The following is a 20,975-nucleotide window of genomic DNA, read 5'->3' as shown; positions in this document are numbered from 1 at the left end:
GACGCTAAGCCGGGGCATCGCTGTTGCTGCTGTCGCTTTGGCCAGCCACTAAATCACAACCAAAAGCCGCTGTTAAAACATGAGCCAGCCCCGTAATGGGTGGTTGAGAAACGATGGCACTAAAGCCAGCACAGCACCAGCAGAGGCCGAAGCCGAAGCAGCAGCAGCCAGCAGCAGCAGCAGCAGGAGTCGGATTGGCTTGGTGGTTGCCCATGGGCTGCTGGTTGCAGCCGCAGCAGCAGCAGCAGGACACGTGCAGCACACATAGCCTAGAGCTATGGCAACTGATACGGATATAGAGATTTCATTAGGGGATCGCAGCAAGTAGCTCAGAGTGCTCGTTAGCCCAGGCCGATGCTCATTCATTATTTAATCTTAATCTGAATCCATGAAACTCAATCGATATGCGCAGCTGATACAATAAACATGAACAAATAGCCGGAAAATTCGATGGATGAGATTTTAAGGAAGATTTTCATATAATTTGAAGGAAGATTTTCATAATAATGATAAGCAATGGGGTTCGAGCTTACTCTTGTTACTGGGAATACTTCATTAATTTTGCAAATATTATTATTTATTTATATATTATATTGATTTTTATTCAGTTCATATGTCTAGAGTTGTTGAATAGCAAATTTTATTTTTTATTTTTAAATGATAGTATTTTTTCTTAAATTAATTTTCGTCTGTTTTATAAATTTCTTTTTCTTTTTAGCATTCCTTATTTTTCTTTTATATTTTTATTATTTTATTCAAACGCTCAACATTTTATATCTTCAACCTATTTAATTATAAATTTATAAGATTACGATTTTAATTGTATATAATGTATGGTAATAATATTAAAATAAATTTTCATCAACCCATAGATACACAATTTGTTTGGCTTAAGTTAAGTTAAGTAGAGTAGAGTTGTAGGGGAGGTGCTACAGTTATCTAGCGCTAGGTGTCTGTACACAATTTCAATCCAAGCTAGAGCTCTGACACATTGCGTATGTCCACGCCCATTTCCTCGAACTGAACATCATCGCCGTCGCTGACAAGGGCGGCTGTATCCTCGTTGCGGCGTCCTCCTAGAATGGAGGCGTTCTTTAGCCTGGCGAAGGTCTTCTGAAAGCTGACGGCCTTCTCGTTGCTGCCGCCGTTGGGCCTCCTCCAGCGGTACGTGACGCTGGCAACGATCACGATCAGCATGACGGCCAGCATTAGGAACCATAGGAAACGTGCCGGATTCGAGGCACTCCGTCTGTCGTTCTCACTCTTGATCTCATCCGGCGACACGGTCCAGGAAATGACGCCACGATGAGATTTTGTGGGATGTGCTGCAAAATGGAAAATAATGAGAATCATAGAAATTGTGAATTTTGTGAAATTGTGTAAAAAGTGAAATATTAAGCAATACTTAAATTTCTAAGAATTATTATCATTAATAATAAATTATTATTGTTTATTTTTTAAGCGAGTAAGCAAGTTGCGGTAAGCTAAGTTTTTTGAGTAAGCTTCAGGAGAGTACGTGGAATTCAGTTGAGAATAAACGTAGACGAATTGAAAATAGCATGAATTGAAGATGAATAATAATAATAGCAATAAAAAAACAATAATAAAACTTTGAAGCTAGATTTAAATGAGTTAAAAATTAATAGATCGTGTGCTTATATGGTTAATATACAGTTAATGTATAACTAAATGCTTGGACTCCTTCTATACTCTCCAAAAAATATACATATATAAGTATAAACTTTTAATACATTTAGTTTTTTAAAAATTGAAAAAATCTTAGTCATATTAAATTATTACGAATATTTCTCAGGCCAAACTAATTTGTATCAGCAAATTAAATGTTCAAGAAAATAAAATAAAATAAAATAAATTAAAATTTAAATTTCAATAAAATAAAAAGTATGTATTATTTGAATGTTTTGTATCTCTAACTCTCGTTTCATATAACTATTCATTTAATTTATTTATTAACAGAAAGAACATACCAGATGTTTCAGTTTTCCCAGCAGTGCTCGATGTTGTCGACGTCGTCGTCGTCGTCGTCGTTGTAGTTGTTGTAGTTGTTGTTGTGGGCGTTGTTGTGGGCTTTGTTGTGGGCTTTGTTGTTGCTATTGTTGTTGTTCGCGGTGTGGTGGTGCTCGTAGTTGTAGTTGTTGTTTTTGTTGTTCGGGGAGTGGTGGTGCTCGTAGTTGTAGTTGTTGGTGTTGTTGCTTTACGTGTTGTTGTTGTTGTTTTGCGTGTTGTTGTAGTTGTCCTACGTGGTGTTGTTGGCGTTGTTGTTTTACGTGTTGTTGTAGTTGTTTTACGTGTTGTTGTTTTGCGTGTTGTTGTTGTTGATGTTGTTGGTTTAGGGGTCGTCTTCCATTCGAGAGTTTCTGCAATTGCAGTTTCCGTTGTGGAATCCTTGTCATTTTCAACACACGTCTGGACATAGTCGGGGCAACAGTTCTCTTGATCAACGCAGCCGGCATCACAGCCGCAGGCCTTTATCAACTTGCCATCGTCGCGCAGCTCGTCGTCCAACGGGGCCGGCATGTTGCAGCGGTTGGTGCAGTTCATTGTGTCATAGATCACCGGCTCTAAGGCCTGGGCCACTGGCTGCTCCGACGTCGTGGTGTATGACCCACCGCCGCACAGCTGGCTGCCCGTCATCAGGCGCACATCGTCGATGGCGATGTCGCCGAAGTGAGACGTCGAATCGGTTGCCGTGAAGATCACTTGGAAATCGCTCGGCATTTCATCAATGGAGATCGTATGCTCCAGCCACTGGTTGCCCTGATTGCCCGATACTGTGAACTTTGTATATCTAAATAAGAGAGAGGAAACGAGAGAGAGAGAGAGAGAGCGGGTGGATTTTAATGCCTTATCGCAACATCCGCTTTGCGAGCACATACTGCTTGCGGTACTCCGTCCACATCTGCTCCACACGCAGCTCTTGCGGCTTGACCGAGACCACCAGATCGCCAACGTCCGAGCCGTACATGAAGTAATGAAAACGGAAGCAGCAGGCGGTCTTCAGGCTCAGCTCCCGTGGGTAGATGGGCGACACCAAGTGATGAATGCCGGTGGAGAAGACAGATGTCTCCATCAGCATATAGTGGCCGCCGTAGGCGTTCTGCAGGGTGTGATCGTGGCGCGGGCCCGTGCGATACGAGTGGAAGTGACTCACGGTGGCGACACGTCGCCAGGGCTGCACCAGGGAGTAGCTCGGCTGCCAGCCGCACAGATCCTCGGTCTCGAAGTCGCAGGCGTGGCTCTGCGTATGATTGCGATGCCGACAGCTGCCCAGCGTGCGATCCCAGACGCGTCCGTTGCAATAGGCCATGCCGTTTCCTGCCACAACATAATCGTCGTTGCACATGACAGCTGCGAGTAGTCCGCCCTGCGTCTCGATGCGGCCATTGTCCGGATCGGGCGGCTGTCGGCAGCCAGACTCTGCGCGAAGTGAGAACAGATATCAGAGCAGTGTATATATGCATATAGAGCGTCTTGTCTGTCGTCAGACATTGCGCTTGGCACTCACTGGCACAGAAGGGTCGCTCGCCGCTCAGGCGGCCGCTGAGGCTGCAAGTGAGCATCGCGTTGCCCATCAGCATGAAGCCGGGATAGCAGCGAAAGCGTATAAAGTTCCGTCGTTGCCAAACGCTGCCATTTTCCAGATTATCGGGCTTAGCGCAGCGTGCACCATCCGCCGACTCCTGCTGCAGCGCCAGCGCCAGCGCCAGCAGCAGCCACAAGACCCAACCGATATTTGTCCGAGAGCTGTGCAACATTCTAGATCTGAACTATGACTGAAGTCGAGCTCTCTGGCTCTCTGCCTGCCTGCTCATTGTTATTCGCTGGCCTCTCTTGCTTTGATGATAAGTCGCCAGCGATAAGACCTTTATCCCAGAGTTTCCAGAATTCCACTTCTTCACTTATGGAATTTACTCTTTGTTTACTTACAATGGAATATATTTATTATTATTTACGTATACATACACTCATTATGCTATTTATAAACTATATTTGAATTTAAGGAAAAGATTATTAAAATGTTTAAAAATATATATATTTAGATATATTTAAAAGTTAATTAATCTTTTAACATAACTAATTATTATTTATATATTATATATTTTTCATGTTATATTTATCACTCGTTTGCTCAGAATAATTATTACATAATTTGTTTCTTTTTGTTAAGAAAGAATAAAGTGAAGAACAGAAGACGTATAAAAAGTAGCAGAAATGAATATTAAAAAATGATTGATACTGGTCTCAAATGTAACTCCAAAATAGTAGGAATATCATATCTTAGACGCTGTTCTAGTAAAGCTACTAATTTTACATTTGACGTAATCAGCTTTGCGTCTCTCTGAACTAAATCTTTTTTTTTTATTTATATAATTTTTTAATTTGTTGTTGGATCAATTAAATTTAAATATTTAAAAATCACGTACTATTTATTATATATGGATATTGAAATAAAAATATAAAATAAACTTGCTAAGCATGCAAAATAATTATTATATAAATTCTGTTGTAGTTTTTCAATATATTTTGTCTAGTCTAAGACCCTCTAAAGCCGATATATACATATATCGATTTACGTACTACTTACAGTGCACTTCCGAAACTTCCGCTCGGCTGACAGCGGGCAGCACTTGAAGGTTCGTTCGCCCCCGTCAACTGTGCGCCAAAGGACAACTTTATTTATTTATGGTGATAGACATGCTTTCTAGGACTGTGATTGTGTTTGGGTTTTTGTATTGATATCAGATGCAATTATGCGCATCTCCTGTGTTAGTGCAGCTAAATGGCAGCAGCTTCTTCCTGTCGGCTGGCTTGAAGTATGCTGCCAAGTGAAGCTACATAATTGCATTGGCCAGCGGTGCCTTCGTGCTTGGCTATTGCTCTCCCCCATTTCGACGGTGATTTATGTTGACTTCCGTTCGAATCGCAATCACGACTGTCTGCACCGCCCCGCCCCGGCGTTCGCTTTTCGCCGTGTTGAGATAATCAGTCAATATTGACAACTACTTATTGGCACTTCCGTTGCAGGCCCCGCAGCTGCCCCTCGGCCGACACAGCCGCCGTTGCCAATGGCGACACGTGACCAGGCGCTGGCCGCCGAGTCGCCCCAGCTCCCAGCCTCCTCCCAGCTGGCCCAGCTGCAGCCCGGCCCCGGCACGTGGCGTGGGTAGCAGTGGCTGTGCTTGCCCTTGCCGCGCTTGCAATTCAAATTTCATTCATAATTGCAATCGCGATTACGGGGGTTGCCACTGTGAGGGCTTGGAGCTTATCAACGTTCTCGCTTTCCGGCACGAGCTCAACTTATGCAACGGGAGCGTGTGTGTGTTTATGTGTGTGTGTGTGTTTTCCCCGGCTCTTCACTCCCTCTTTAAACATTTGCTCATTATGATTATAACATTTATTAGCGCTGCTGGTTTTAAACTTCAATATTTGAGCGTCAAATTACGCCGCTGGGAAAAGATCTTTGGCAATGGCCTCCACGGCGTCCGCGGTGGTGATAAGGCCCATAAAACGCCTCCCAACGCGTGCTGGCTAGATATATCACCCCATTTCGGCATTTCCCCATTGCTACTCCCATTCCCATTTCCATTGCCCAGGCTCATTTTCGTAGCCCTTCCCAAAGTGCGGCTGCACTCAGCCGTGGTTGCCAGACGACCAACTCCATAAGCCCAATCAGCGGCTGGGATTAGACTCGGCTCCATGTTGAGCAGCAGCTGCTGCTACTGTTGCTATCTGTCGGCTCATGAGCCCAGCTCTCTGGGTCAAAAGTTCGCCTAATTGGCCGCATTGCTAAGTTACATAGTCTGAAAAGAGCAAATCCTGCTTAACACCTCGCCAGTTCGCAGAACTTACAACTGTTTACACTTTATTTACAAATATGTTGCTAACTGGCAGCAAAATATAAATATTAATACATTTATAATTTGGCTTGTTAATAAGATGACAAACTATACAGATCAATTATTTTACATATAAATTAATAAATATCAGACCATACAAACTTCAGTTGTATAAAAAAAAATATTGAGAACAAATTTATATATGAATTTTTTTGTGTATATTATATTATATTTCTTAAATAATATTGCTTAAAATGTATTATTAAAATTTAAAAAAAATCAGGTAATAAAGGCAGATGCTCTTTCAGGGAATTGAACTTCTTACTTAGCTCTCTATATCATTGTATTTAAATATTCTGTTAAAATTCTGTTAAATTTGACCATGATTCAGAGTCAGCAAGGTGTTGCTGTAAAAATGTTATCCGAGTGATGAAGCATCACTTGCCAAGTATGCAAGAGAGAGAGAGAGAGGGAGGCAAATATAGCTGTTCATGAACGTAGATCATGCTGTCGCTGAGTGAAAGCGAGATGGCTATATAGACACAGGCTCGCTATGATGGCTGATGCCTGAAGAGAAAGCGACTAGAAATGATGTCTTAGAGTCATCCAATTAGAATTCATATATGTACATATGTATGCCATTTATAGTAAATACATATATGCATCGTATACTGACATGGCTGGCCTCATTTGCATTTGCCTTCTCAATGATGAATTTAAATTTTTCTTTCATGTTACTCAAAACTTTTCGCTAATTCATTATTTTCTTCAGAATTGTTTTTATTATAATTGTTATTTGGCATTATGCTCAGCATTTCTTTTGCACATCCATAAGTAACTTCAATAAAGTTTAGACAGTTTTCCTTGACTATCTAATCGTGTTATTTATTTTCTATTGCTGTTTGATGCTCTCCATTCGCTGTCTAATTCGTTTGCTCCAAGTCTTTTGTCTAAATGCCCCGCGGCTGTTTCCTCAAACTTGCTACAAACTTTTCGACTGCCAGTCAATGTGCAGACAGACAGACAGACAGACAGGCAGGGAGTGTTGCCTGATGCGATTAGGGGCAAACGCAAAAACCGTGCTGCAAACTCTTACGCATATGTGGAAGCACGCACCATCACACACACATATATAGATACTCACACTAAGATGCTGGCAGACAACTTCAAAGATTACACAGATAATTAATAAAATTAAACAGAAAAAGCACTCAACGCTGCCAGCAGTCAGGGTCACAGTGACAGCGACAGTCACTGTGACTGCGACTGCGACTGCGACTGTGACTGCGAATCGGAGCATCGAGGGCAATTGGCTGACCAACATTAGGGAACCGCAGGCAAGTCAGGGCAGCCTCGCTCGGTCAGCTGCCGGTCGCATTAATTACAAACCAATGGCCGCAAAACTTGCACAGGCCATGCGAGTCGGTCTCTGTGTGTGTGTGTGCTTGAGAGAGAAAGAGACAGACAATGCTTAGCCATTTGTTGGGCATCCAGTTAGAGTTCGTATAGGTAAATTACTTGTTCGCATCTTTAATTTGTGTTAATTTATGAAACTCATTATGTGGCCACCCGTGGCCACAAGTTGCGCAAGTTGTGCGTGCCACGAGCCACAAAAGCCGCAATAGAAGTGGCCAAGAGCCACAGCTCCTGCCTGCCTGCCTGACTGCTGGCTGATCTCTTCAAAAAGTTGCCATTGCCGCTGCGTCCGAAAGTTTTCGCGTAATTTCATTTTAAGTCCTCCAAAGTTGTTGGTACTCGTAGCAGCAGCAGCAGCAGCAGCAGCAGCGGCGGCAACGGCAACAGCAACAACAACAAGTTGCAATTGTTTTTCGTCCACGTTTCGAGTCGAGTTTTGTGGCACGACTAATGGCCTCGCTTGCCACGCCTCCGCCACGCTCATTATGCTTGTGATTTTTGTAGCATAAACCATGGGATGCCTCGCAATTCCACGAACTTGCACCTACACATAAATGTGGCATAAATCCAATTAGGCGGCACAGGCAGCGCTTTAATTGACATACACCTGTCTGCACAGCTGTGTGTGTGTTGGTGTGTGGGCGTGCCAGTTCGTCTTCTGAATGGCAGTAAATGAATTGCATATGTAGGCTTTTGTTTTCACTCACTCTCTCGCTCTGTCTCTGCCTCTGCCTCTAGCTGGCATTTGAATGAATGGGTTGCCCGGTCGTTGGGTCGTCGGGTCAGCAGTTCACCTGCTTTACAACAACGCACAACTAGATCTATATACAGGGGTGTGCGTGTGTGTATAATGCAGCCAGTGGCCTAGATCCCTGACATATGCTTGGACCAGCACGTATTTTATTTACCAAAATATTTGGCAACTCATTTTTAGTCTATTTTTTTCGTGGCTTTAATTTTTGCGGCTGCGTTGATTACAAATTTAGAATTTTACGGCTGCAGTTCAGTAATTTTCAATAATATTTATAAAGCTGAAATTAACTAGACTGAGCTAAAATTATTTATGTCTTTTTCATAATTTTTATGCATTTTGCTGATTTGGTTTTGTTATTTTTAGGCAAATATTTATTGTATTTGTGGGCGTGAAATTAAATACAAAATATTTGTTTGTATGGGAAAATATTTATATTGAGCTATTTTGTTTGCATATTTTTGAAATATCTATTCTATAGGTTGTAACATAATTCCAATAGTTTGTTATGTTTATAAAACAGTAATTTAAATTTGAAATATTTGCCACAGATACGAGGAAGTGAAGCAAAAGTCCTTAACTTCCCAAAGTTATTGGCCAACTTTATGCAAATACCTTGAAAGAGTTTTCTGTCAACTTTAATTAGTTTAGTTAGTTTGACGTTCAAATTCAGTACTTGTTTAAAAATGAGTTTAAAGAAAACATTTTTAAGACAAGATAGTATTATTATTATTTATATATTATTTTTACTCTAAACAATTGATTGTTTAACTTTTTTACTTCAACAAATATTATTTTACAACTCTATAAAGTCTGCTCAAGCTATATTTCAAATAAAGACAATTAATGCATTCTTAAAAACCTCTGCAGACACTCAAAAGCAAAAGCACAAGCAGCTCATCAAAATTTGATAGACAAACTCTTACAGGGGCAATTGCTGAAATTTTCTGATATTAAACAACAAACAAAAAAAATTATTTGCTCAGATTTAGTTAATAAATAGAATTTTATGTTTAGCTATGTCAGCCCAAAATATCAATTGCTGCTGACTGAGTGACAGTAAATAAATAAATAAATTGTTAGTTTGCTGTCAAGTGAATAAGTTGAACGCCGCCTGATTGACATCGACTCCTTGTTATCCTCCAGTGTTTACCTTACTGAATTGCGACATTATTTGCCTATGAGATACCAGCTGGGTTAGTATTTGCTGGCATTGCTGCGACAAGGCAAATGCTTTAATGAATTTCGTACATTTTGCATTGCTCATGAGCGAATTGCTGTGCATCTGTAATTAATATGCTCGGCTATGTCGCAATACACCTGGAATGTCCATAATAGTTATCGATTTTGCGTACACGTGAGCCCAAGACAAAGATACGTCTCACAGTTTGGCCTGTCAGCTTGTTGTTGTTGCTGCTGTCGTTGTTGTTGCTGTTGCGTTGTCAGCGACGTCTGCGCTGGGCATTAAATTAAAATGTCAAGTGTCGTGTTACTTCCGGGCACCAGCCAGCGTTGCCAGACTGGTTGCTGCCACCTTTCAAGCCAAATTGCATGCTATAAATTTTATGCCAATCAAATGAGCCTTGGCACATTATGCAGCAAAAGCAAATGCTGCTGCTGCTGCTGTCGGCGCTGCTCCTGCGGCTGATACTGCTGCTGCTGCTGCTGTCACTGGCTTTATTAAAGCCCACACGGCCCCAAAGAAGTCAAGCAGGGTCTTGGATTTCGACCTAATTTTCTTTACTTAAGCGTGAAACTAGAGCTGCGCTTGCTTATGCATAATGCTAAAACTAGTTTGGGAAGTTGACAAAAAACTATTCAGAGTCCATTCCAAATTTTTTCCTTTACTTTTAATAATAAATTTGAATTTGCTCTCAAAATCCTTGATATAGAAAAGTACTAATATAATACATTACCCTAACTTACCTTATCTCCACATCTATTATATCTTGCACTAATAGTATTCATGATATTCATAAGGTCAGTGTCTTGAAATGAATTTTATGACTTAATTCCCCTAAAAAGTGTATAAATAAATATATTTTAAATAGAATTTGTTTGTCAAATAAAAAGAAGATTTTAAACTTTTTTTTTTTTTTTTTTTTTTTTTGGAAATATATTTTTAATGGATTTTTGTTTCTTGTTTTTGAAATTAAAATATATATATTTATGTTTCACTTATTTACAAATAATAAGTAGATGTAATTGTATATTTTATATATATAATTCAAGATTCTTGTCGAGAGATGGGTTTTCACTTGTGATGCGTGTTTGTTTTTGTTTTTTTTATTTTTTTGTAGATTTTTATTTATTTGTAGTTTTTGTTGTGGCATTTGCTTTTAAACATGTTTCGCTTACTTAATTAGCTTACTAGTTAAATTCATGTTTTTGAAATTGTTTAAAATTAACTACAATTTATATATTTAAGTTGTTGTTGCTGCACGCTGCTTATTTACTTTGTATATCAAGTAAATATATACAAATTACACATGTATTTACAATTAATTCTTAGCTACAAAAAACTCTCTGTCAATCGCGCCTCTCTTCAACTTTATCGTTTTCTTCTTTACTCTCATTTTCATTCTTTTTCGCATTTCGTGTGCTAGCGTCAAATAGTTGCAAGAAAAAACAAACAACGAAACAAAGTTCGACAAAAATAAACAGAGTTACATAAAAAGAATGTAAATATACTTAATTTAATATACATATAAAAATATATTTTCTATAAATAAAATAGATGTTAATAACATTTTTTAACTGATAAATACAACTTTTTAAAAATTTTGAATTTCAACGGAAAGCTCATAGAAATTAAATCAATTAAAGTTTTTCTTTTTTGTTTTTGTTAATTTTTTAAATTAATTTAAAGTTATCAAGCTGCACAGAGTTTTTTTTGTTCATTTTTGAATTATTTTTAATAATTTTTGTAAAGTTTTTCTTTTCGTTTTTATGTTAAGTTTCATAATTTACTTAAAGCAATATTTTATTTTACTCTTTATACCTTTTGTTTATCAGTTTAAAATGTTAAAATTAATTTGTAAAGTAAATTAATTAAGTTGTTTTGTGGCAGGTCGTACTGTTATTTTTTGTTTTTTTTTTTCTTTTCACTTTTTACTTTTTTTTAAGTAATATTTATTTATTTTATATTATTTTTAACTAAAAAAACATGTGTTGGAAATGCGTGCGAGTGGGGCCCCGGAGTCGAGGCGACCAACTCTCATGCGCGGCCACAAATATACTCTTAAACGTTTAATGCTTACACGACTATGGTGAACGGTTGTTGCAGCTGCCTTACGTGAAAACATGCGTGAGATATATAATTCCTTATTATTTTCTTATTCTTCTTCTTTTTCATTATTATTATTATTTTCTATACTTTTATTTTATTTCGTAAATTTCTTTTTTTCTTATTTTGAAATTTGCTCATTTCAACATTTGATGGCTTACAATTAAATTTCGTACGATATCTTGCGTATGCGACTGGGACCTCATAGCATAGGCATTACTGTACTTAACTGCGCTTCCCTTTCGCACTGCCGCTCTCCCACTCCCACTCCCTCACTCTGTCTCTCTCTCTATCTATATAAGTAGTTCGTATTTAACATTTAGTGCAGATGTGTGTGTGTGTGTGTGTGGGTTTGTGGGAGACTGTGTGTGTGTGTGTGTATGTCGCCTTAACTAGTGAATGAGAACTCGATGCCTTAATTATCGTAGCATATACATATATATCTATATATATATATATATATATATATATCAATTCGTTGCCAATAAAACTCAACACACGTTAACTAGCATTTATCGTTTATCGTTTATCGATATATCCATAACAAATAATAATCCAAGTAAATAATGGCCACTGCTCAAAAATTGAGTAAATTAAATATTGAGATTTCGTTGCAATGCTGATGGGGAGATGGTGTGTGTGTGTGTGTGAGTGTGTGCAGTTCATGTGTTAATAGAGTTAGATAAGAGTGCCTTGTTGTTGTTACTGTTACTGTTGCTGTTGTTGTTGTTGCTGTTGTTGCCTTGTGTATTTCGAGTTAAGCTTAGACAATAATTTCGCGTATGACACGGCGATTTCGGGCATTTGGCGTTGTCGAATATTCACCCTCGAAGCTGTCATCGTAGCTGAGGGACATATGCTGTTGCGGTGGCAGCACCTCGTCCTGTTCCACCATGTGCTCCATGTTGTAGGGGTTGGGCAGGCCGCTTACGTCGTGATATGGTGAATCTGCAATCAAAATTGGTTTTAAATTAGTTTCACAAACTTCAAACTCGACGAAAACTTAAGACTCATGCGCAAACAATTAAAAACCAACTGGAAACCAAAATCAAATAGGAAATTATATGAAAAAAAGAGAGGGAGGGCAGAGAAAGCAGTAAATGCTAATCAAAAACTGTAAACAAACACACGATGAACTCTGGTACTGTGGGCGGCTGTGTGGGCGTGTTAGCAGGCAACAACAACAAAAAAGAGAAGAAAATGAAAATGAAAACGAAAGGAGAAAGTAGAAAGTTGAAAAAAAAAAAAAAAAAAAACGGAACATCATCATGGGCATCATTGAGCAAGGATTCGCTGGTAGCTCGCTCGTGTCCTTGGCATTAAAACTTACTTCAGCCTGCGCGCTCCGTTAGAGCGTAACATCCTGAATGATGTCCGCTGTGCGTTTTTTTAATGTTTAATATTTCGTTTAGAATATGAGAGAGGCAAAGACATGTGTGTGAGAAGAGAGAAAGCCGAAAATGGTTAGCGAAATTCGTTTGATTTGCATAGCTTAACTTATGTCTAAATAGGCAGTTGGCTGGGTGTGTGTGTGTGTGTGTGTGTATGTATGTGAGAATGTGTCTGATGTGTGTGTGAGAGGGTCTTTCCATGTGTTCACTTATTGACTACAAGTGTGAGTTGTTAGCCTAGAATGAGCTCAGGCACACGCACACACACACACGCACACGCACACTCAATTCAAACCGACTTTATTTGCAGATAATTAAAAACGGGGCGTATGCTTGATATTAAGAAGGCGCTGCGAATAAGTCAGCTTTGGCATTACGCAGAACTCCGAGTTTCTTCAAAATTAGCTCGAATTTCGATTGGTGGTATGACTGCACATGCCGTATACCTAATATCCATATTTTAATTGATTAGAACAATGCGTATACTTAATATTCAAAGAGATTCACAGAAGCTGAGCCCTGCAATTAACAGGAATACTTCAAAGTTTGTTTCCTTCTGGTGCTGTTTAGCGACAAAAATAGCTCCCATTACAATTAGAGGAACGGCAACACGTGCCGTATACTTAATATTTGAATAAAAGTTACGCCAAGCGATGTCAAAGGTCAGCAATACTTGGCCAAAGACAATAGCGTTATTTGTGGCTTGTGTGAGTAGCGAGCGACTTAACGACGTTTCTTAATCAATCATGAGCTCGTTGAATTACAATTTAAAGACAATCGAATGGAATCCAAATACAATTTCACGGAATTATCTGGGGGGAATTATTGCAAGTGAACTGTCATTAGGAGTTCCATTCATTAATCAATCAAAGAGTAATTGAATGCTGTTAGTCATTTGGCCATTCAGGCATTCATTCACTTCTTATTCATTTGCTGAAGTCAGTCGGAATGAAGAGCTTTATGTGAATAGATCAAATGTTGACAGAGCTGAAGCGGGAGGCGGACTGTGGTGAGCAGGGCTATTTACGGAAACAATCGATGCTATGTTTTATATTTTATATTCTGTATTGTATATTTTCTATATCATATTTCATATATTATAGATTATATATTTTATAAATTATAGTTTATATTCTATATTTTACATTTACATTTTTTTTTTTATTTAGAATATTAGTTTTTATATATTATAATTTATATTATATATTTTATATTTCATAATTTATATTTATTATTTTATTATTTTAAATTTTATATTTAATATGAAATATTTTGTATTTTATATTTTATATTTTGTATTTTATAATTTATATTTTATATTTTATATTTTATATTTTATATATTATATTTTATATTTATATTTTATATTTTATATTTTACATTGTATATTGTATATTTCATATTTTATGTTTTATGTGTTTTGTTTTATATTTTATATTTTATATTTTATATTGTATATTTTATATTGTATATTTTATATTTTATGTTTCATGTTTTATAATTTTATTTTATATATTATATTTTATATTCTCTATTCTATATTCTACACAAGATTTTATAATATCTCTTCTATATTCCTTACATCTCTCTCTGCTCTTTACTACTATGAGTAGTACAATTTATATTGATATTTATTCTGCACTTTAATTGAATAAAAAATTCTCGCATATGGCGCTGCGGCTAACCGGCTCATCCAGCTCCAGCTCCTGCTCCTGCTGCTGCCGCTGCTGAACTGACAACAAGATATTTTCCTGTGGCTACCGCGAGGCTTTGCATAAGCTGCCTTTTGTTTGCGCCCCCCTTTGCCCCCTTTGCCGTTCGATTTTATTTTTGTGGCACTTTTTTAAAATCAGCTTAAAATTGTCAGCTGATTGCCTTTGGCAGTTGCTGCTGTTGCATGTTGCATGCTGCATGTTGCCTGTGGCTTGTTGCCTGCGGCGCTGACTAGCCTGGGAACAATCCTTTTTATTTGCCAGATGAGCCTGTCTGTCCACCTGTCCGCCCGTCTGTCCATCTGGTTGGCTGTTAACGAGCAGCGCTTGTTATAAAATTAATTACAATTCAATGCAGTTGTTGTTGTTGTTGTTGTTGTTGTTCTTTGAGCTGCAAATTGGAATTGAATGTCAACATGGGGGCGGGGCGGGGCGGTGCGTCGTCTGCACCGTTGGCGCAGCGTGGCTCGGCCACAGCTCAAAATTACATTTTCAATCCTCAGGGTCAGAGCAGCGGCAGAGGCCTAAAGTGCAGCTGCAAATATACATATGCCGCAGGCTATTGACCGTAAACCAGAGCACGGCGCAGGGCATTGCACAAGTGTGTGTGTGTGTATGTGTGTGGGTGTGTGTAAACAGCGCATTAATTTTGAATCACAGGAGTCACAGACACAACGACATCTTTGTCTACAAATTGTTGCATATTTAAGCAGGACGCAGTGGCGCTGCTTCAAATGTTTAAATCAGATTGTAAATGCGAGCCAAAAAGGTTTTCTATCCTTACCCGCGCACCGCCTCTCTCTTTCTTTGTGCCTATGCCTCTTTCTCTTTGGCAAATCGCTGGAAAATTTATTGGAATTTGAATTTCAAAAACGAAATCGCCGCATTGAAATGTGTCACCACCGCGCGCACTTCTCCCTCTCTATCCCCATCTCTTTTGGCCACATACCAATGTGTGTTGGCGTTTTTCGGCTTGCCAAACTAACACACACACACACAGACTCGCATGCCGCCCATACAAATATAAAACGGTAAATCCTTTTTAACAACTGCTCTTTAACATGCCCAAACAGCGCCAGCCGCTACCCCGCCCACCACGCGGGGCGTGCGAAAATTTCTAAGCGCGTTTGTCGACATCTGCATAAACTTGACCCAAAAAACCAACAGCAGCAGCAGCAGCGGCGGCAGCTCAAATGGCCAGAAGAGAAGCTAAAAGGCTGCAAGCGAAAGCAGGCCAAAAAGTCAGCCCAAAGAAAAAGAGGAAAAAGTGAATCCGCTTTTCGTTTCGATGTTTTTCTTTTCATTTTACATTTCCCATTTGCTTTTGCTTTTTTCTCTAAGAATTTTCTTTAGATTTTTCAACTCTTTAGGATTTCCCTTCAGTTTTTTTCTCTTCAATTTTTTTTTTTTTTTGTTGCTTCCTGCCATCGTATTTTATGGCCAATACGTGAGCTGTGCGTATTATGCGCATAACTTTATGCATGCCACGCCTACTCACACACGCACACCAGATAGTGTTGGTGCCGGGCTTTTCCGACTACATTTTCTACTTTTTCCTATATATATATTTTTTTTTGCTGTTTTCAATTTGGAATTCTGAAATCGAATCGAGTTGAAACAACTTAATCGTTTTTGCGTTAAGCATACGCACTGCTGGACAGTTTGTCTATCTCGCAATGCCCTGTAAAGCACTTGCAATGGGGTATATGCTTGTCAAGCTGTTTGTCATATTTTTTATTGCTTTTAGTAAGAATTCTTGTCGAATATATATATATTGTTCTAATATTAGACAAATTTGTTTTTCAATTATTTATTTAGCATTTAATATTCAGCCCTTTCAATCTATTTATAGTATAGTATTTTTGAGTATTTTTGCGGTATTTTTGTATCAATACATCGACTGTAAGTAAATCTTCCTCTTCATTATATGTACAAACACATTATACTAATATAATTTCCTAGTTATATTAGTGCTACCTATATGAAAATAGCTTACAGGGTATCCCTTAGCACGGCTATATTACTCCAATTGGCACTCAGTTAGCAACTGTTTTATTCTGCATTCGCCTCTGTTTGACTTCTTCATGCAAATTTTGCTGCCCGGCCTGGGGCCCTGACTGTCCGTCCGTCCGTCTCTCTGTCTGTCTGTCTGTGCTTCTCTCTCTCTGTTACTGGACTCTAAGCTCGTAATAACCCGTTTTTTTCTTGCCATTCGTATCAGTAGATTTTTCAAAAAATGTCGAAAGTAAACAAATTGCAGCAGAGTTTAGCCACAAGACAAACACAAACACACACACACACACACACACACACACACACGGAGCAGAGCCGAGCCGAGTCGCTTATCATTGTTGCCTCTTCGACTCCTTTTCATTTCATATCTTCTTTTTTTTTCACTCTCAAATCCACTTAGTGTGTGTTTAGAGCCCTTGGCTCACAGTCTCGACTCGGAGTCTTTCGCCAACTCATGATTTATGCGAGCTTAACCAAGAGCCCCCGCCCCCCCTACTCCTCACTCTCCACACTCTCTCTCCGCAGCAACGTGATTTTATGGCGCTTTGAATAAGTTGTGCGTCACTCGTCGTTGGCAACATTTATTGGCTCTGGCCTAAAAGCCAAATGCACTATTTTATGGCCACTATCCAAGGGCCTTCTGCACCGCCTCTGGGCACATAAAGTCAAGAGTTATTGGCCATACGATTAGCATGATTAGAGGCGCCTTAACTTGACTCGAAAACAATTTCAATGACTCGTTTATGCTTGGAGCGGGCAATAAACAGAGTGAGAGAGGGAGAGAGAGAGAGAGAGAGAGTGAGAGAGAGAGAGAGAAGCTACTGTACTGTAGAGGAGCTAGTTGGAAATTTGCTTTTATAGAGTAGAGATTGAAGTCTTAGTTAATCGATTGACATTTATGTTTGGCTACACCTGCATCCGCTTAACTATCTATATAGATCTATGAATCTACATAGTAGGTCTATTACTTATCAGAATTTAATTCCAAATTAAATAAACTGGATTCCCAGCTCTTCTGTGGCACATATCTTTAAATCTCCTTCATCATCAACTGGAGATATTTCAACATTTTCCTGCCCTCAGCCTCTCACTTTTCAGATTTCTCCTGAACATCCTGCCAGCATTCGATCCCAAGTAAAAATGTTATTTCACAGCTAAATGCATATCTACTTAATGCATAAAAAAAAAAAAAATGTTGTCGCCCAATCTATGCACACACTCTGTTTACACACACTCACAGACAGAAATTCTTTGTTTTACCAGCTTTTAGAGAATGTTTTAACTTCTTCTACTACTCCTCTCTCTGTCTCTCTCTCTCTCTCTACCACTGTATGCTCTGTAATATAAACTCTGCGTGTGCTTGTATAAACTGTAAGAGAGACGAGAGCAAGAGCTCTTCTGCCTTTATGCGTCTCGATTTTCAAATCTCTTTCCTGTTTTAGTTGATAAATTGTTTAAGTGTTTGCTTAACGCTCACATTTTTAGAGCATATGGAAATAGTTCTGATCAAGAATTTCACTATGAAAATCTAGCTATCCTAACTATTATTTTCTATGATGAGCAAAATATAGGCAACATTTTCGTTATATAATTTATAAGATAAGTTGCTAATAGTCAATTCCCTTTTTCTATTTTTTTGTTCAATTTAAATAATTATTTGTTCAATTTATCTTTTTTATTTTATGATTTTAGATTTTTTTTTGTGTATTTTAGTAAATTACTATTTTTAATTGTTAGACAAAATTACTATAGATTAAGCTTTGTAATCTCAAAAAGGAATTTTTTTTTATGAATAAAAATTTTTATTCTATTTTTTTTTTCTAATTTTCATAATTTTTTTTTTTTTTTTATCATAAAAATGTGAATTACCTTTACTGTCAGGAAATTTTATTTAATACTTTCATTTAAATTTTTTTTATTTGTTACTAAACTTTTAATGAATAACATTTTCAAAATGTTTAAAAAATATTATTTTTTTTAACTAATGATTGTTTTACTAATTTTTGTTTATTTGGTAGCAAACTTTAATAATCTCCCATAAATCTTCCACAAAAAGTGTTAAGCTCAAGTTTCCTTCCATCCTTCCATACATCCGAAAAAATGTATGTATGTATGTATATGCTGCCATCATCTTTCATCGTCCCACATTCGTCAATTTATATCCTCTCTCCCCTTCGTCTGCCTCCCCGCTTGCCATCATTTTTTTTCGCTCTCGCTGATTTAATGATGAATTAAGCTTCATGTGCGAAAATTCGCCAGCAACTGACACAAAAGTCTGCATAATCAATCAGTTAACCAGCCCCATCCCCACAGCCACGCTGTCGCCCCGTCCCGTCGCCCGCTGGACTCTATAGTTCATCTTAACCACAAAATAGAAAGAGGAGAAAAATGCAAGAAAAAAAAAACATTTCAATTTTTTTTTTGCTTACGTCGTCTTTTGCTGCCGCAGATTTGCTCTCGCCTCGTTCTATGCCCCGCCCCTGCGCCCCTCCATCCATTTACCCCCCGCCCTGTGCTCGCTGCAGCTCTTAATGCAGCAGCTGCTTTTGCTCTGGCACAAAAGTCAGTTCAGCTCAGCTGCAGCTTTGCAGCTTCACTTGGCAAGTGTAAAAGCTTTTAAACATGTTGCCATACACACACGCACACACGCACACGCACATGCACACACATATACGCAGCTGTGCATAAGCTGACACATCAATGTAATGAAGATGTATTTGCATATTGTAGCACTGTCAATGTGCTCCACGCCCCACGCCCCAACGCCTCTCTTCGATACCACCTACTTTTACTAACTTCCTGACTTACTACACACACACACGCACACACACATGTACACAGACACACACACATACAGCTTTTAGTTGCTTTTGACGGCACTCGTGGGGCGTTTCCTGCTGCATTTTATTGACATGCATGTGGCGCTGCCTCTCTCCATATACACATACATATGTACATATATCTGTGTGTGTGTGTGTGTGTGTGTGTGTGAACAACTGGGACGCTGCTTATATGGCAGTTTGACATTTGCCAACTGTTGTTGCTGTTGTTGTTGCGCATTTCTTAGTTTCGGCGCACAACAAAAACAAAAACCAAATAAAAATTTTGATATTTTTGTTGTTGTTTTGTTTTGCGTTTAACCGCCGAGAGTGTAGCGAGTGGGCGTGGTCAGTGTTTTGTTATGCAACAGCAGCCACAAAATTGTTGTATTTGTGTTATGCTTTTGCATTTTATACATACGCACGAACGCACACACACAAACACACCCATACACACACAGAGACAGTTATGGAGCGAGCCAGACGCACGCATTACAAATAACAAAATTTTAAGCATGGACACCAAGGCAACAACAACAACAACAACAACAACAATAACAATAAGCATAGCGCGTCTGCCACATCCTGTTTGTGAGTCCTGTTTTTCGTCCTGCCGCAGTCGGGCAATAAAAACCCGCAACATGTCGAAAAAAATGCCATTTTTTTGTTGTTGTTTTTGTTTTTGTTTATATATATGTATGCATATATATTCTTTCGGCTGTGCTCGCTCATAAACCGTAAAGATAACACAAATACAGCACACATGCGGCTTACACACACCCACACACACACACGCAGAGACCGCATAGTTGTAACAAGGGGTAGAGTGCCATAGCCAGAGCAATATCATCACGCATACGGCCCGTTGGCCCTTGTTTTGCGATGCCCTGCACTTAAGTGCCTCACAAAAAGGGCTAGCCCGAAAGTGCACAGCACTCGACAACGATCCATCATACGACGCCGAGCATTAAGTACATGTCAGAGCATGTAGCGATTGTGATACAGACTCAGTTGAATTCGCAGGATCTATTTTAGTTTGAATTTACTTCATTCATTTTATGTTTATTGTTGTTTTTCTTTTTGTTGGGGAGACAACTTTTCCCTTTCTCTCTGTTACAGTTTCTCTGTTCGTGGGACAGCCGAAAGACTCTCACATGTTCGAACTCAAACCCTTCTATTTACAATTCAAGACAATTACATATACATATGTATATGCCCTTGTCATTAGCACATTCGCATAACATAAAGCTACTTAACAGTTTCTCAAACTTAACATTTAAATGCTAACATTTTCTGTTAATCATTTACATATATCAGATCAGAGATCTAGCTGAAAATAATAGTGCGAATAATTTTTTAATAAATTTCTCTTCTCCTGCTTTCATTTCATAACATCACTAAGCATTAAAACTGATATTCTGTTGAGCCTCTTATAACATAATGCTGCTTAACAGTTCCTCTCAATAATGTTATATGCTAACATTTAATGTCATTCAAATAAATCTCTCTTCTCATGAAAATATTAGTACGCTCGAGCACCATTCAATTTATTACTAAACATAAAAAAAATCTGGGAAACCATTTGAAACTTGAATTTCCATATAGTAGATAATTAATCATTCTTTTTCTTTCTCTCTCTCTTCTTCAATAAATTTTGTCTGAGACAGTGCCCCAACTGAACTTGAGCAAGACAAATTCAATATTTCCATATCAATTAATTTTACAGCAT

General features: G+C 38.5%; 2 protein-coding genes across 5 annotated transcripts in view; both read right to left on the bottom strand.

Annotated features, from left to right (window-relative positions):
- Nucleotides 1-808: 808 nt before the first annotated feature.
- On the bottom strand, nucleotides 809-3,854 carry LOC115563497 (uncharacterized). Of its 3 annotated transcripts, XM_089257992.1 has the most exons (5): nucleotides 3,527-3,852; nucleotides 2,898-3,438; nucleotides 2,355-2,809; nucleotides 1,991-2,288; nucleotides 809-1,330 (listed from the first exon to the last, which is right to left on the bottom strand). In XM_089257992.1, the coding sequence occupies exons 1-5, from the start codon at nucleotides 3,774-3,776 to the stop codon at nucleotides 976-978; spliced, it is 1,899 nt and encodes a 632-aa protein (XP_089114118.1). In that variant the 5' UTR covers nucleotides 3,777-3,852; the 3' UTR covers nucleotides 809-975. The 3 variants fall into 3 exon arrangements, with proteins under 3 accessions (XP_089114118.1, XP_089114116.1, XP_089114117.1); XM_089257990.1 differs by having other exon boundaries at nucleotides 1,991-2,809; nucleotides 3,527-3,854; XM_089257991.1 differs by having other exon boundaries at nucleotides 809-1,325; nucleotides 1,989-2,809; nucleotides 3,527-3,841.
- A 6,743-nt stretch (nucleotides 3,855-10,597) lies between these two features.
- The window catches only part of LOC115563498 (hemicentin protein echinoid), a 54,255-nt gene continuing 43,877 nt past the window's right edge, over nucleotides 10,598-20,975 (bottom strand). The window contains exons 5-6 of one of the 2 annotated variants that reach the window (XM_089257300.1): nucleotides 12,642-12,688; nucleotides 12,018-12,259 (exon numbers count right to left, since the gene is read on the bottom strand). In XM_089257300.1, the coding sequence (XP_089113426.1) occupies nucleotides 12,660-12,688 (29 nt within the window). In that variant the 3' untranslated portion in view covers nucleotides 12,018-12,259; nucleotides 12,642-12,659. Of the gene's footprint in view, nucleotides 12,260-12,641; nucleotides 12,689-20,975 lie in introns of both variants that reach the window. The other variant, XM_089257299.1, reaches the window with a different exon arrangement.

Source organism: Drosophila navojoa, chromosome 3, assembly GCF_054131105.1.
Source record: "Drosophila navojoa isolate 15081-1374.11 chromosome 3, UAZ_NAV_1.0, whole genome shotgun sequence".
NCBI classification, from domain to species: Eukaryota; Metazoa; Arthropoda; class Insecta; order Diptera; family Drosophilidae; genus Drosophila; species Drosophila navojoa.
This window is presented reverse-complemented; position numbering and strand designations above follow the sequence as displayed.

What these genes read in the sequence shown, in the direction of transcription:
- LOC115563497 (XM_089257990.1), bottom strand. Translation starts at nt 3,776, where the DNA reads ATGTTGCACAGCTCTCGGACAAATATCGGTTGGGTCTTGTGGCTGCTG. An exon ending in CGAGCGACCCTTCTGTGCCA is followed by an intron (nt 3,439 to 3,526) that starts GTGAGTGCCAAG and finishes CACTTCGCGCAG; the next exon opens with AGTCTGGCTGCCGACAGCCG. An exon ending in TGGACGGAGTACCGCAAGCA is followed by an intron (nt 2,810 to 2,897) that starts GTATGTGCTCGC and finishes TCTCTTATTTAG; the next exon opens with ATATACAAAGTTCACAGTAT.